General features: G+C 42.5%; 1 protein-coding gene across 1 annotated transcript in view; it reads left to right on the forward strand.

Annotated features, from left to right (window-relative positions):
• The window catches only part of SOS2 (SOS Ras/Rho guanine nucleotide exchange factor 2), a 41,567-nt gene that overhangs the window by 12,514 nt on the left and 12,908 nt on the right, over positions 1-16,145 (forward strand). The window contains exons 3-11 of the mRNA XM_069018682.1: positions 1,207-1,338; positions 2,678-2,842; positions 3,557-3,760; positions 5,092-5,235; positions 8,765-8,875; positions 9,993-10,091; positions 13,885-14,012; positions 14,367-15,022; positions 15,847-15,928. Coding sequence (XP_068874783.1) covers positions 1,207-1,338; positions 2,678-2,842; positions 3,557-3,760; positions 5,092-5,235; positions 8,765-8,875; positions 9,993-10,091; positions 13,885-14,012; positions 14,367-15,022; positions 15,847-15,928 — 1,721 coding nt within the window. The remainder of the gene's footprint in view (positions 1-1,206; positions 1,339-2,677; positions 2,843-3,556; positions 3,761-5,091; positions 5,236-8,764; positions 8,876-9,992; positions 10,092-13,884; positions 14,013-14,366; positions 15,023-15,846; positions 15,929-16,145) is intronic.

The following is a 16,145-nucleotide window of genomic DNA, read 5'->3' on the forward strand; positions in this document are numbered from 1 at the left end:
GTTGTACTCAAGTATTTGCAGGATCAAGGTCTAAAAATCTCAAATTAGAAATGTTTTATAAATAGAAACAGCCCTTCAAATTGTTCCTAAAGAAAACAGTGGGAAGCAGTGCTGGGGCACAGAAGGCCTGTGTTAGGTTGGATATTGGGAAGGAATTCCTGGCTGGGAGGGTGGGGAGGCCCTGGAAGAGAATTCCCAGAGCAGCTGTGGCTGCCCCTGGATCCCTGAAGTGCCCAAGGCCAGGTTGGACATTGGGGCTTGGAGCAGCCTGGGACAGTGGAAGGTGTCCCTGCCCATGGCAGAGGTGGCACTGGATGGGCTTTAAGGTCCCTTCCAACCCAAACCAGTCTGGAATTCCATGATTCTAAGCTGAAGGATGGCTGAATGCCACCTTACCTCCATTTTTGGGATGATCTCCTGGTAGGATCCCAAGGAAGGGTCATTTGGGGGAACCATCCCTGCACTGTCAGCTGCTCTTCAGGAGGGAATGTCACCCTGTGTTAACCTGGCAGCTGATAAGAAAGTTGGGCATTAAATGGCCACCTGCAAAGACTTAAAAGCTGCCTCTAAGAAAATTTGCCTCTCTGAAGACCTTGGGCCTCCTGTTAGATCTTGGAACATGTGCAAAAATCTTTTAATCAAAGGGACACAAATATTTCCCCGTTTTTTTCCCGCTCATCCTTCAGCTTTTTATTCCTGCCACAAACTTCATCTGATGTAGGGCAAGTTACACTCTTTTCTCAAGTAGGAGCAATATCAACTTGGGTTTTTTTGTAGCCTGTAAACTGTTTAGTGCTTCCTGATGGTGTTTATATTTTGGGCTCCTGGTCTCACAGAATCCCAGAATAGTTTGGGTTGGAAGGGACCTTAAAGACCATCCATATCCACCTCCCTGCCGTGGCAGGAACACCTTCCACTAGAAGTGGAGACTGAAAACGTCTTGCTGCTCTTGTAAAGAACAAAAAGGAAGAGGCATTTTAGGAGATTTGAAGGAGTTCTTGGTGCTCAGGGAAGGGAGGTTGTTGGGGATTGCTGAAAAGAGAGAAACCGAGTTGGGGAAGGAGAGAACAATTAGGAAAATGTGTTGCAAACACTGAGGAGGAGGATAATTGTCTGTACCAGAGGGGAAGCAATTTGCTGTGCTGTATTTTACTTAAACCTCTCTGGTGGCTGTGGTTGGTCTCAGTGCACTCTCTGTTGGGGCAGGAGCGGGTTCAGAAGACGTTTCCTCACCCCATAGACAAGTGGGCGATCGCTGATGCTCAGTCGGCCATCGAGAAACGGAAAAGAAGGAACCCCCTCCTGCTCCCTGTGGACAAAATCCATCCTTTACTGAAGGTACCTCTCACCTTTATTGTCCCTCAGCATAACCTTTAATGTATTTCTTTAATTTGTCTGAAATTAAAGAAGTTTCTCTTCTTGGCGGAGGGAGTAAAGAGTCACCATAAAACTGAATTTATTGTAGGTGTAATAAAAGGAAATCCTTCAATTCATCATGTTCAAGACATCAGTGTGTTAATTTATTACTCTGAAAGATGATTAGTTAGTTTTTAACATAAATAAAACTCAAATACCTTCCCTATTTCAGCAGCTGCTTTGATGCCTTTATTTGTTTCAAAATGCTGCAGAAGCCAAAATAGAAGAGGGAACAAGTAGATCCTGTTCCTTGTGTACTGTCAACCAAGATGTGTGTCAGTGTCCTTTCAGTCACTGCTGAATGTCACTGGTGCCTTGGGTTTAAAAGTCAAGAGATCTTCAAAGGTGTTTCCAGCTGCTGAGAACACTTTATTGGAGCATAAGCAGAAATTAAAGCACTTTTCCAGGTCTCCTTGCTGTGTTCACATACACAACATCTCAGCTCCTGAGGGTTGGTGAGAAGGGAAGGGGTGTCAAGAGAGAAAACAGCATTAAATAAGATCTTCCTAAACTGGTGTTCTTTGGTGAAATCTGGTTTAGAAGTGTGAGAACAGGCCCAGAATCTGATTTTTAGAGGATGCCCCAACACATAATGAGAATACATCTGCCTTATCCAGATGCACAAACTCACCTGTATTTATTGACAGGTAAAAAGGCTGTGTGGTGCAAGCTCTGCAGAACATGGAGCAGGTTCCCAAGGATAATGTGCCACATTCATCCTGGTTTTTTTCTGTTCAGACTTTCCTTATTAAAGTTTCATTATTTTATGTAGTGCAGGGATGCAGAGTGCTCAGTTGGCATGGCAGGGGCTGGAAGAGATGATCTTTAAGGCCCCTTCCAGCCCAAACCATTCCATGATTCCATGAAAGTGAAACCTACTCTGTTCTCAAGAGTCCCCATTAGGGCCAGAGTCCTGCAATAAGCACAGACAAAGATGGAAATTTAGGTACAGGAGTTATTCCACAGAAGTGCCTTCCTTAAAGGAATTCTATTTTTAGGACTGTCAGTTTTAGAGGAGGGATTATGTCAAGTTCTGTCGCTTTTCCTCTTTTAAAATACTGCAGAATATCACAGGTATTTACAGGCATCTCCTTCCAGGCAGATATTCCAATTTCCCTCTGATATCCTCAGCCCTGGGTGTCCCATTACTGTAAATTATCACCACAGATCCATTTCAGTCGAAAATTCAATGTGTTAATTGTCATTCTAGATGAATTTCTGGAATAAATACCATTTGTTTTCTCTTGTTTTCACTTTGCAGGAGGTCCTGGGCTACAAGGTGGATTACCATGTCTCTCTCTATATCGTGGCTGTCTTGGAATACATCTCAGCTGACATTTTAAAGCTGGCTGGAAACTATGTTTTCAATATCCGACACTTTGAAATCTCCCAGCAGGACATTAAAGTATCAATGTGTGCTGATAAGGTAAAGAGTTGGGATTAAAACAGTATTTAGAGGTTTGTTTTTTTTTTTAATTTAGTTGATTTGGAAGGTGTATTTAAAGGAGAATCAGAGGGAGAGCCTGGTTTTACTCAAAGGCAAAGCTTCTCTCCTTGTTCGTGCCAGACCTGTCACAACAAAAATTGAAGTTAAGTCAAGTCAAAGGCAAAGCTTCTCTTCTTGTTCGTGCTGGATCTGTCACAGCAGAAGTTCAGGTTAAGCCTGGCTAAGTTTTGGAACAGCAGGAGCTCTTAGAAGCAGTGTAAGGGCAGAAAATGATGTTGTCCTTCATTTCTCTGCTGTCACACCCTCCTGATGTCACTTTGTCATGGCAGCTCTTCATAACACAGTAAAGACCTTTAGTTTTCATGCCCATTAAAATGAGAAACATTTTTGTTCAGTTTTATCTTCAGCAGGAGGCTTTGTCCAAGGCTTATGCAAGATGCCCTGTTTTCCAAGTTGATTCTGCATGAATTGTAACTTGTTTTCTAGGTCGTACTCACTTCCAAGGGGGAAAATGGCTTTGGCAACTGCTGCAGCCTCCTGCTGCCAAAGTTGAAATATTACTCCCTTGTGAAAGTGATCACAGAAAGGATTGTATTAAAAACTCCAAGGATTTCTCTGAACACACTGAAATAGCTGAGCTGGAGCCAAATGTGAAAATCCGGCTGGGTGTAATTCTCTGGATTTCTTTGCCAGGTTTTGATGGATATGTTTGATCAGGATGAGATTGGGTTGGTTTCTCTGTGTGAGGACGAGCCCTCTTCTTCTGGGGAGCTCAACTACTACGACCTGGTGAGAAATGAGATTGCAGAAGAAAGGCAATACCTGCGGGAGCTGAACCTGATCATCAAAGTATTTCGGGAAGCTTTTCTGTCCAACAGGAGGCTGTTCACACCTCATGTGAGTCCTTTATTGATGGGCAATGCTAATTGCTCCATTAGCAGCCAGAACTTATCCATTTTGCATTAACTGTGCTGGAGGTGAAATCAAATTTGATTTATTGTCTGTCAGTGAATAATGAGCATTTTTTGTGTGTGAAATCCAGTGGGGGAATTGCCATTAATAGCATGGGAGTGGAGCCCAATGGACACAATTCCCTGTCAGATGGCAGCAGTAGCTGGATTCTTTGGGTCATTTAGGTGATAGTTTCACTTTTGCTTAACACAAAAATTAAATCATCTACCTGCACGTGCAGTGAATGCTTGAAGTGACATTTAAAGGCTATCCCTTATCTGTAGAAATTCCAATTAAAACAGCCCTTGGCTGTGGATTCTCTAACTGTGAGGGGAATCTCTGATAAATGATTGAAATATTTGGTTGAAATTGTCTGTGTGGCAAATTCTGTTCTCAGGAGGAGTAAGGAAGGATTGGTGGATCTTTCCTGTGGGACAGGGAAAAGGGGACAGGCCAGCAGAACCTCAGCTGGGATTTTTAGGTGATACCAGCAGGTTAAAAAGAGGCAGCAGGAGCCATTCTCAATCCAACTGGGTTTGGAAGTTCCTCAGGAGCTGATGGAATGGTGCAGATGTGGGGACAGAATTCCAAGGAAGATGATGGGAGGAGAAGGGAACAATGTTTGGGAGCTAAGGAATATTCTTTTGGGGATGGGGATGGGAAATTCCAGGATTGCATGTTCCCACAAGAGGGTTGTCATGGTCTGGGCACTGGCTGGAGGTCAGTGGGAGGTTGGGCCAGAGAAGATTCTGAGCAGGGAGTTCAGAGGGGGAATCCAGGACACTGGAAGGGGCTCCCTCGTTGGGTGTGTGGATTTGAACACTCTCCAAGTAGAATTTGGGAAGGAAGCTGCCAATTCCTGCTCCATTCTCAGCTGAAGGAGCCCAGGAGCTGCTTTAGTTGCACCTGGGGTTTAAAGGATCTGAGCTTGGAGCTGCCATAAATTCCTCCTGTAAATCACCTCCTTCCTGCTGTGTCCTGTGGGACAGGAACGAGCAGAGGGAACAGTGACAGCTGGAAAGGCCAGGAGTGCCTGTCCAGATCCCAGCCTGTCCTGGGAGCACAGCAGCTCCTGGCAAGGATGCTGTGGGAATTGGGCAAGGCTGGATGAGCTCAGGGAAGCCTGGAGGGCTGGGAAGACCACAGAATTTAACTTCCCCTTGCTTTTTGTTGGCTCCTCTCTGTTTACCTCCTGGTTCAGACAAAACCCACTCGGATATTTGCATGTTCCAAATAAATGATCCCAGCCAGGACTCAGCCATGATTTGTGTTTGCAGGACATTGATGTGATATTCAGCAACATTTCAGACATCCACGAGCTGACAGTGAAGCTTTTGGGATTGATTGAGGACACTGTGGAAATGACAGATGAAAGCAGCCCTCACCCTCTGGCTGGCAGCTGCTTTGAGGACCTTGCAGAGGTTTGGTGTTTCATTGGGGTTGTTTGGGGTTTTTTTAACATTAAATCACTCACAAGGGGGTTTTAATTCAAATATATTGTTTGACATCTGGAATGGGAAATGCCTCCACAGAGCAGGGACTCCAGGAAGGATTGAAGCATCAAACCAGCAGGTTATGGCTCAGGATTGTAGTAGAAGTGCTGTTGATACCCAGTGACCTCTAAAATGGATATTAAAGAGTAGGAATAAGAGAAAACACTGCCCAGGGACTGGGTGTGGCTCGTACTGGAATGTTTATTAATTATTCTTTCAGTTTGTTTTGAGTGGGCACTGAAATACCAGAAGGAATTTTATAAAATTCTGAACTACTCCATATTAAAACTATTCTGAATTAAAGAAGGGAATCCCAAAGCTGAAGTGGGGTAGAGCTCAGTTTAGTCAGAATTCCAGAAAAGAGGTGCAGAATGACTCTGGAATTCAGCAGGGAGGTGCACAGGGAAAAATCAGGATCTGAGAGGCAAAAGGACAATTCAGAATACACCACATAATTTTTATTGTCAGGAAAGAAAACTCTTGGAGTGGATGACCAAGGTAGGGATGGAGGTTTTGCTGTCTTTGGACATGGTTTAATGGAATCTGCTTTTCCTTGGGATGTGTATTAATCCCAGGTTTTGGCCCTAAAACATGAGAGCAATCATGTAAACCACTATTACAGAGGAAACCAATGAGTTGTTCTGAGAATAAATCAGGTGAACCACGTGGTGAATGGCAAGGTTTTGGTTTTATCTTAGGATGTTTCTTTAAAAAATAACAATAAAACTTCTATTTCATTTTTATGTATCTTTCGTTTTTATGATCTGAGGATTGCATGAACACCCCAGCACCACCTGGAAAATGATGACATTTTTGTGGCTGTAAGAAATAGTGATTTTTGAGCTCAGGTGCCACTCACTTAGGAAGAGACCATAAAGATAAAGTTTTCTTGGCATTGCTTCAACAAACCATTCATATGTAAGAAAGTCCAGCTGACCAAGTCTTAGCAGTTATTGAAGCATAATTGCTTCATAATGATAAGGAGAAGTGTTTGATCAATAGATTAAAGTAGTTATAATATTGAAACTGAAAAAAAAAACCCTTACATTTGAAATAGTGCAGCATTATCCTGGGAAAAAAATCTGATTTTATGGCAAAAGCTGCTCTTAGTCATCCTGTGCTTTAATGGAAACAAATCCTTTTCAATGAGTGAAAATCTCATCTGATTTTTCATTCACTGAAAAATCCTGAAGAGGAAATGCAGTACAGATTATTTTTCCAAGCTCTTTATGAAGGTAATATGTTTGAATTTATTAATTCAGTTAATATGGAGCAAGACCTGCTTAATAACTGAGCTGTTGATTTGATCATCTCCCATGGTGAGATCATCTTTCTGTCAGTGTTTGCAAAAGGAATCATTAAAGAGAGATATGAAAGTGAAGTGTTTATTTGCTCTGCTTATCTCACTGCCAGGGTTGTTCACTGAGTGTTTCCATTATGAAGGTCCTTCAGCTTCTTGGGAAGGATAATTAAAACCAAACAACCCCTGCAAGCTGGAATCTTCCTGCTTTGTCTGGTTTTTTTCAGCATCAGGTCCCTGAAAGGTTTAAAAACGTAAATATTGTCGTGGTTTTGAGATAAGGAAGCGTGGGGAAAATAAAACATTCATTTCATGTGTGGGGAAAATAAAAAATTTTTTCCTGGTGTGGAGGAAATTCAGAAAATTGATGGCTGACACCCCTAAGTGGGAGATGGGTGGTGGCTGGAGAGCTCAGAACAGGGCAGAGGGTTTCTCCCTGCTTTGAAGGGATCTTCACAAGGCAGCTGATAAAACAAGGGTATTGTCAGTAGATTGTAAATTTGTTTTCTGGTGTTTGTGTTTCCATAAGAGGAGTTTTAAGTATCCACAAAGGAATAAAGGTGGGAAGCAGTGCACACACTGAGGGGGTGAAATGGGCAAACAGCAGTCCAGGCCCTTATCCTGCACTGAGATAATTTATATGGGCATCAGGGTGATGTCTCCATAGAATCCCAGCATGGTTTGGGTTGGAAGAGACCTTAAAGCCCACCCCACCCCACTCCCTGCCATGGCAGGGACACCTTCCACTATCTCAGCTTGTTCCAGCCCTGTCCAGCCTGGCACTTCCAGGGATCCAGGGGCAGCCTCTCTGGGCACCCTGTGCCAGGGCCTCCCCACCCTCATAGCCAAGAATTCCCAATTCCCAGTATCCTGTCTAACCCTGCCCTCCTTCAGCCAAAGGCCATCGATTTCAGTATTCCAGAATTCCATATTTCAGTCACTTTTGCAGCATTGCAAGCATAAAACTCTTTTTTAATGAGTAATCTCTTGGGGACGATCCATAATGCAGTTCATTTCAATCTTAATGTTCATAAAACAAACCCAAAACATGAAAATACTGATTGAAGTCTAAGTGGAAGAAACGGAAACCATTTGTAAAATGCAGTAAAAATTCCAGAAGATAGCAGAGAGCCAGGAGATATTGGCCTGGCTTGTCCAGTGGATTTGCACTGTGGATTCCACTGTGACTTGAAACTTCACCAACATTCAAACAAGCTTTTTCTGGTGGTTGGTATTCCCAAATCCAGCAGCCTGACAAGCACTGAGGTGAAAAGAGGGATGTGCTGATCCCAGCACCGGATAATGCAGTGACTCAGGAGTGAATCAGCCCAGGGAGGCTGCAGGGACTGGGATCAGCCTGACAACAGGTCCTGGCACAGCTCAGCTGGGAGCAGCCAGAAATGATTCCTGAGCAGTTAGAAATGATTCCTGCAGGGATTCCTGTGCAGCCAGAAATGATTCCTGAGCAGTCAGAAATGATTCCTGCAGGGATTCCTGTGCAGGCAGAAATGATTCCTGAGCAGTCAGAAATGATTCCTGCAGGGATTCCTGTGCAGGCAGAAATGATTCCTGAGCAGTCAGAAATGATTCCTGCAGGGATTCCTGTGCAGGCAGAAATGATTCCTGAGCAGTCAGAAATGATTCCTGCAGGGATTCCTGTGCAGGCAGCTTTGCATCCCATCCTGCTGTAGCTGATCCTGTGGAATCACAGCTGGATACTCCAACCAGAGTCATAATTTTTGCACCTGAAACCCTTGATATCACTTGAAGACTTTCCCCTGAGACTGGTTGCTTTGTCCCAGATGAGATATTTTCCATGGAAAAGTGTCCCAAGTTTCCACACTGTCCATCTTTATGGTAAATTGCCATTCCATGTGAAATGGGGTGAAAAGCAGAAACTTCTCTTGGTTCCCACTGCCTCAGTACAACAAAGTTTGTGTTGGCCATAAAGATGGGGAGGTTGAGGAATGCCAAGAAAACGTTGGGCATTTAAAAGCTGGAAGTGAAAAAAGGTTGTGGTTTACTCAATATTTGCTTTGCAAAATCAATATTTTCTTGAAAAGTTCCATCAGCTTATTAAAGGAAATTATTGTACCAGCTGGGACAGAAATATCTTGGGTCCTTCACTTCTGTGTGTAATTCTGTGTTTTTATTTAGGAGCAAGCCTTTGATCCATATGAAACCTTGTCCCAGGATATTCTCTCTCCACAATTTCATGAGCATTTTAATAACTTGATGGCAAAACCTGCTGTGGCTCTCCACTTCCAGGTGAGTGCAAATGAGAAATACTCAATGGCTTTAGTTCTCATATTTCAAAGGTTTGAATTCCGTCAGTAATTCTTTCCTTCCAACTTAGGAAGAGGTTCTCAAGGCCCTGCCCTTTCTTCAGTGTGAGATATTTTGACTTTGCCTCTTGCTGTAAATACAGGGCACAGCTCTGACCCATCCATGAGTGTTTTGCAGGTTTTTTTCTCCTCACATCTTGTTAGAGAACAGAGGGTGAATTCTCACACTGCCACTTCTATTTTGCCTTGTAAAGCCAACCACAGACACATAAACACCATATTTTCATTTTCTTCCTTGCATATCCAAGGCCTCCTTCAGCACTGAGGCTGTGACTGGTGGTTTTTCTGGAATAATTCTTCAATAATTTCTTAGTCATTGCTGCCCAGCAGGATAATCTGTGATTCTTTATTTGGTTTATTACTTCCTTCTGCCACTGTGGCAGATTTATTAAAGATGCTGCTCAGGCTGAGCTGGTGTTCAGAAATGCTCTTAGAGAAGCTGCTGAGCAAGTGGTGGGTCACTGGTGCTCCCAGTTCAGCCCAGTTTAGTGGTGCTGGGGTTCACTGGGGCATCTCTGCAGGATGAGATTCCTCTGAGCCCTTCCTCTCCAGCTCTGAGCCCTTGGTGAGCTGGATCATCTCACTTTAAATACTCCTTGGGGAGTGAATAAGGAAGGCTCTTTGCCTCCTTCCCTCCTAAATGTAAAGCTCAAAGCTGGAATTAAATTCTTTTATTGCAGATTAAATTGATACTCAAGTCAGGTGTCAGTGAATCTGGCCTCCTTTCTGACTCTGAGGTAATTCAGCTTCTCCTCAGCAGTTATGCTATGGAAGATGGCAGGAATTTCACCACTGTTTGGAAAATCTCTCCTCATCTTACAAGCTGAATTATTGCCTTCATTAACTACTGAGAATGGGAAAAAAATCTCATTTTTTAAGTGATAAACCTGTGATTCTCATTTTCTGAGGGTGATACTGATACTGATTTCTTCAGTACCTAATGAGGCCTCCATATTTCTGTGGGATATTGGACTTAATGGAAGCCCAGTGAACATTCTGAGTATTTCAGTGTAAATAATTCTGGTTTTTTTCCTTTCCAGTCCACAGCTGAAGGATTTAAGGAAGCTGTACAGTACGTCCTGCCCCGCCTCATGCTGATCCCAGTCTATCACTGCTTGCACTACTTTGAGTTGCTGCAGGTAAATGGAGCCACACTCTCATTTCTCACTGAAAATAATGATTAATATAGAGAATCTGAGCTCTTAAATAGGTGGTCACGATTTACTTACTTCCTCTGAAAATTAAAAGATATGAAAACATTATTTGACATGGTTCACTCAATTTCTGAAAAGTAAAAACACACTGAAATAATCTTAAAAAGCATCTGTTGTTCTCATGTGAACACTTGAACTACATTTTATTAAACAAATCTTTATTGAACTTGAGTTCTAATGTAGTTAAAAAATTAATACACAAATCCAATTCCTTCTTTCCATGAGTTCTGAATTTTTTGTCCATTCAGAAAAAGCTAAGCAGGATTCAGGTCAGAATTCTCAGTCTCAGGTCACACTCCAGCTCAGTTTATTATTTCAGAATAATCCATTCTTAATATTCAACCATTTGTCCTGAGTCCTAAATGGGAATTAGCTGAGGATAATATAAAAAAGATTCTGTTTGCCCCATTATGTGGGGAACGTTTGCAATACTTTAAGGGTAAATGAATTATTAACTAACAGGGATGAACTTAAATTAAATGGGTAAAACACCCTGTGGCTATAGCTGACATTTGGAAATAGCAACAGGAATTACTCTTTTAGGTTCTCAGTGTAAAATCTGATGCTGTACAGGTGAGTTACAGGGATTTCCTTTGTGGTTTAAAGGATTTACTTGTATAAAGGAGGAAAAGGAAACTTTGCATCATAGAATTTATCTATGATCCAACCTAAATATTTCTAGGAATTGTGTTAATACCAGGTCTGTAATTAATATTTAGCACAAGTTCCTTTTTTCTTCTTAATTCCACTCTTGTTTTCATCATGTCTGCTGTGATTTTTTGCATGATGTTTTCCTGATTTAAAGAAGTAAAAATAAGAGGTGATTTATTTTGACCCACCTCCAGTGTAGGGATTGTCAGAAAGGTTTAAATCCCAGAATGGTTTGGGTTGGAATGGACCTTAAAAATCATCTGGTTCCCACCCCTGCCATGGGCAGGGACAGATTCCAATACATCTAAATATGTGTGATTTCAGTAAATTTTCAACTATTAAGCATTTCTAGTGATAGTCAGTTTAGAAAACAGTTCAGAAAAGCTTAAAAAAAAACCCCAAACAACCTTAATTTTCTACAACTTCCTGACAGGAGGGTGGGGACAGGAGAGTCGGGCTCTGCTCCCAGGGAACAAGGGGACAGCACGAGAGGAAACAGCCTCAAGCTCTGCCAGGGGAGGTTTAAATTGGATATCAGGGGAAAATTCTTCATCAAAAGGTGGTCTCTTTCAAAATAATGGGAGTTCTCTTTCCATAATCATCACCTGCATGGGATAATTCTCTGGAACTTCTGAAAATCTTTCATGTTGAAAAGCCAGAATTGGGTCAGTGACCTGCCTGCCTCATGCTGAAGGTCAGGCTAATTAACGACCCGTTGTGTCTTAGAGCTGGGAAAGTGCATCAGGATGAAATTGAAGGATGAAATCACATGCTGCCACAGCCCTGGGGAAATCTGAACCTTTAACTGGTTTTACAAGTGTAAAAAAATTTGTGGTTTTCCCCTTTTTAGGGAAACATTACCACAGGTGCCCTATTGAGCACAGTTTTCCTCCTATCTTTGATGAATATAGCCTGGCAAAATCACTTTGTCGTGTTTTTATTTATTTTAAAGGCTAATACAGCAGGATGCTGCATGAAAGATGATCATTTTAGCACTGAAAATGTTTAAATTTAACCTTTATCCACAGTGTGTGAGATTTCTGAGGAGAATCTGATGCTTGGCTGTCTCACAACCTTGTGAGCACAGAACAGAAAACTGAACTATCACTGTAGGCAATGGTCAGTCCAGAGTGTTTTGTTGTGTTCCCATTAGTTACAGGTTTCAAATTTGAATTTTATGTTGTACTTTGGAAACATCCTGAATTTACAGCCGGGATTTTTAGAAAGCAGAGTGGTTTTAGGGATAGATAAAGTATTTCTTCAACAATATTAATATATAACATTAAAAACTGGTGGTATTGCTTCTCTGTTACCATTGAATTTTCCTCTAGGAATGATGGTTGAAGAAGACCAAAATGAAAGCAAAAAAGCAACAAAACACTCATATTTTCACAGTTTCAGTAGGGAGAGAAGCTCAGATTGAGACTTTGTCCTTGAGAAAGTTACCAAAAACCCCTTGTGAGCTGGGAGGTGAATAAAATAATGATTTACAGGAGCACAGGCCTTGATTTTAGGTTCTTTTTTTGCAAAATAGCAAAACAAAAATTAATAAAATTGAAGTTTGAAAAGCCTGGCAGTTCTTTCAAGCTGTAGAACTTCTCCTCCTTGGTGGAAAAACCTTCAGGATCTGCATCAGAGCCTCCTCTTTGCCTGAGCAAAGGGATCAGGGTCCTGTATGGAAGAAGCAGTGGATCCTTCCTCCTCAGAGGTGCAGGATTATCCCTAATTCCTGCACATGACTCGCTGTGTTCTCCTCCAGCAACATCTGAAATTATCACTCAGTTGCTTCTCCCACCTTCAGGATTCTCCATTTTACACCATTTTCATGTTCTTTGCATTTCCATGGCTGGTAGCAAGGAAAAGCACAATTTCCAGAGGCAGACATCTGATTTTTCCCTTCCCTGTACTGTTCCTCAGCTCATGAAGTTCCCAGAAATTGTTTGGGCATGGAAAACTAAAAATTTCAGTAATTTAAACAACATGGGAGTGGACCAATCTGGTCAAATCCTCTTCTCTCAATTACTTTTAGAGGAAGCTGAGGGATCCTTGCTGAGGGAACGTAGTGGGGAAAGGAAAAGAAGGATTCTGCCATGCCAGTGAGTGTAAGTAAGATTTCTCTTTAAGTCTGGAGGTAAAACAGAGTTTATTCGAAACTGCATGGCAAGTTGTCATGATTTTAGCCAGCAATTTATTAGCTTGAATTTTCCTTTAAAAGATTCACAGAATCCCAGACTGGTTTGGGTTGGAAGGGACCTTAAAACCCATCTCATTCCAGCCCCTGGAATGATGTGAAAAGGGTTAAAAAGAAAAATCTTTTATTTTTTCAATAGTTTTTTAGGTACCACCTTAAAGAACCAAAAAGAGGAACTTCTAGGCTTTGCCCAAAGCATGTTGCTACTAAATAGATGGAGATTATATGAAAATCTGTGGAATTTCTTAATTCAGGAAGTTTCTGCTGAGCAATGGAGGTGGATCTAGCCTTTATAAAAAGGAAATATATCTGTTCTCACTGTCTTTACATTTTGCTCTAGTAGCAAATCTTGAATTTCAGACTTCCTTTTACTGTTTCTTTGCTCTGTGCAAAATTGATATATCTTCTTGAGTTTGCTGAAGGTGGCAGAATTCAGGATGATAAGAATCAGAGAGAGTCTTGCTCCTTCTTAAATTTGTATTGTTGAGATGGACTCATGGAAGGAAGATACACAGAGTTACATAAACCAGCACTGAATCCTTGGCTATTGCAAACCTTCAAACTCTTCAATCAAACCAGTTTGAAACAGGATGTTGTTGATAACAGGCAAAATAATACCTGGCAATTAGCCTGAAAGGGTAAAGGGTGATCTTTCTGAACTTGATGAATATCCACTGATTTTTCCTGAACCTCTGACAAATATTTTAATTTCATGCACATCTGCTTTCGAGTGGGGCTCTGTAAAAAGTCCCTGACTTGAAATCACCAATTTCACCGAGTGCCGCAGGTAACACCACGTGAGAAGGTTTTTCAGTCTTCTTCCCTTGCTGTAAATGAGGCAAATCTGAAACAAAATAATTGTTTGTTCTGTCCCAGCAATTGCAGGAATGCAGTGAGGATGAAGAGGACAGGGAGTGCCTGAAACAGGCCATCACTGCCCTCCTGAACCTGCAGTGCAGCATGGAGCGCATTTACAGCAAGCACTCCCCGCGGCGCCGGCCTGGGTAAGCACACACAGAGCCTCCCTGAGCCTGCCCACAGCTGGCAGACAGGGAGATAAATCACCTTTTCCTGTTAGAAAATCTGTATATTTCCTTTTCAAGGCATGTCTTGTTGCCAGTTTTCTTTGTAGATGGAGCAGCAGCCCAAAACCTTCACACCCCACTTGTAAGAATAATGCGAATATTTGACTCCTTCCCAGCCAAAGCAGTGCATGGGGCTTATTTGGAACTTGATGAGGGCATTTTGAGGGCAAAAAAAATCATGATTTAAGCAATTAGTTTAGTTGATTGTTTTAGTCTTTTGGGATGGCAGATACGGAATGTGCCTGTGGTGACTTTTTCTGTTCTTCCTTCAAGGGAGCCGGTGTGTCGCTTCTATCACCGACAGATCAGAAGCAAACACTTGGCCATCAAGAAAATGAACGAAATCCAGAAAAATATCGATGGCTGGGAAGGCAAAGACATTGGCCAGTGCTGCAATGAGTTCATCATGGAAGGAGGACTGACAAAAATCGGGGCCAAACACGAGCGCCACATCTTCCTCTTCGACGGTTTGATGATCAGCTGCAAAACCAACCACGGGCAGTCGCGGCTGCCCGGCTACAGCAGCGCTGAGTACAGGCTCAAGGAGAAGATTGTCATGAGGAAAATGCACGTGGTGGACAAGGAGGACACAGCAGAGTACAAACACGCCTTCGAGCTGGTGTCCAAGGACGACAACAGCGTCCTGTTCGCCGCCAAGTCCGCCGAGGAGAAGAGCAACTGGATGGCGGCGCTGATCTCCCTGCAGTACCGCAGCACCCTGGACAGGATGCTGGACTCGGTGCTGCTGCAGGAGGAGAACGAGCAGCCCCTGAGGCTGCCCAGCCCCAGTGTTTATCGCTTCGTGGTGGAGGACTCCGAGGATAACATTGTTTTTGAGGATAACTTGCAGAGCAGGAATGGCATTCCCATCATCAAAGGGGGGACGGTGGTGAAGCTCATCGAGAGGCTGACCTACCATATGTATGCAGGTAGCCTGAGCTTTATTTTTATTCTTACATGGGTGATGAAGTGAATCCTTTTATCTTCAGTTTTTCTGCTCGCAATTAAATGTAAAGTAAGATTTGCAGGGAGTAAAATATGTTATTAAATCACCTGGCTTTGCTTGGAAAGCTCTAAGGAAATTTTGGGTATGCAAACCCTTCATCCTTTAAAAAAGCACAAAAATATGTTTCCATGTTTCATCATGGCTAAAGCAGTGGAGCTGTTACAGGCTGAGTGTCTGTGAAGACAGAAAAAAGTTGAAGGTTATATTTTTTATATTTTCTGTATTTTTTATATTTATTACATCAGCCTGCCACCCTGTGAAGTATCTGCGTTGAAATAGATGCAAATCACAGTCAGCATTTCTCAGCCTTTCCTGTGAAACAGTAGCTGAAAGGCACAAAGTGAAACCTTGAAGGAGTTCTGTGAAGTGCTGATGTTGAGGAAAATGTTGGGTCTCAGTTTTGGGGTGCAAGGAGAAGCTGGTGCTGGTGGGACTGCTGTTAGTTTTTGTTAAACTTCTCCAATAGTACAGCTGCATGATCAGGGAGAGTCATTCCTCAGGGAAGGCTGAGACAGAGTTTTTATGAGAATATTGGATGTGCAGTTCAATATTTTTCAGGCAAATGCACCGAAGAACTGAGTGAAAGTTTCCCAAGCAGTGGCATTTTTGGTGTTTTTCAAATACAGTGCTTGACTTACAACCTCAGTGTCTTTTCTGCACATTAAACTTTTTCTTTGTATTTTATTTCTGGTATTTTGCAACTGGATAAAAACCCACTGCCATCATTTTCTTACTCTGTCCTCACAGATCCTAATTTCGTTCGGACTTTCCTGACCACCTACCGCTCCTTCTGCAAGCCCCAGGAGCTGCTGAGTTTGCTGATAGAAAGGTAAGGAGTGATCTCCTTTCTGAAGGCATGGAAAAGTTTTGGAATCATAGAATAGAATCCCAGAATGGTTTAGGATGGAAAGGAACTTAAAGCCCATCCCAGTCCCACCCTCTGCCATGGGCAGGGACACCTTCCATTATCCCAGGCTGCTCCAAGCCCCATCCAGCCTGGCCTTGGATGCTTCCAGGGATCCAGGGGCAGCCACAGCTGCTCTGGG

Source organism: Aphelocoma coerulescens, chromosome 5 (genome assembly GCF_041296385.1).
Source record: "Aphelocoma coerulescens isolate FSJ_1873_10779 chromosome 5, UR_Acoe_1.0, whole genome shotgun sequence".
NCBI lineage: Eukaryota > Metazoa > Chordata > Aves > Passeriformes > Corvidae > Aphelocoma > Aphelocoma coerulescens.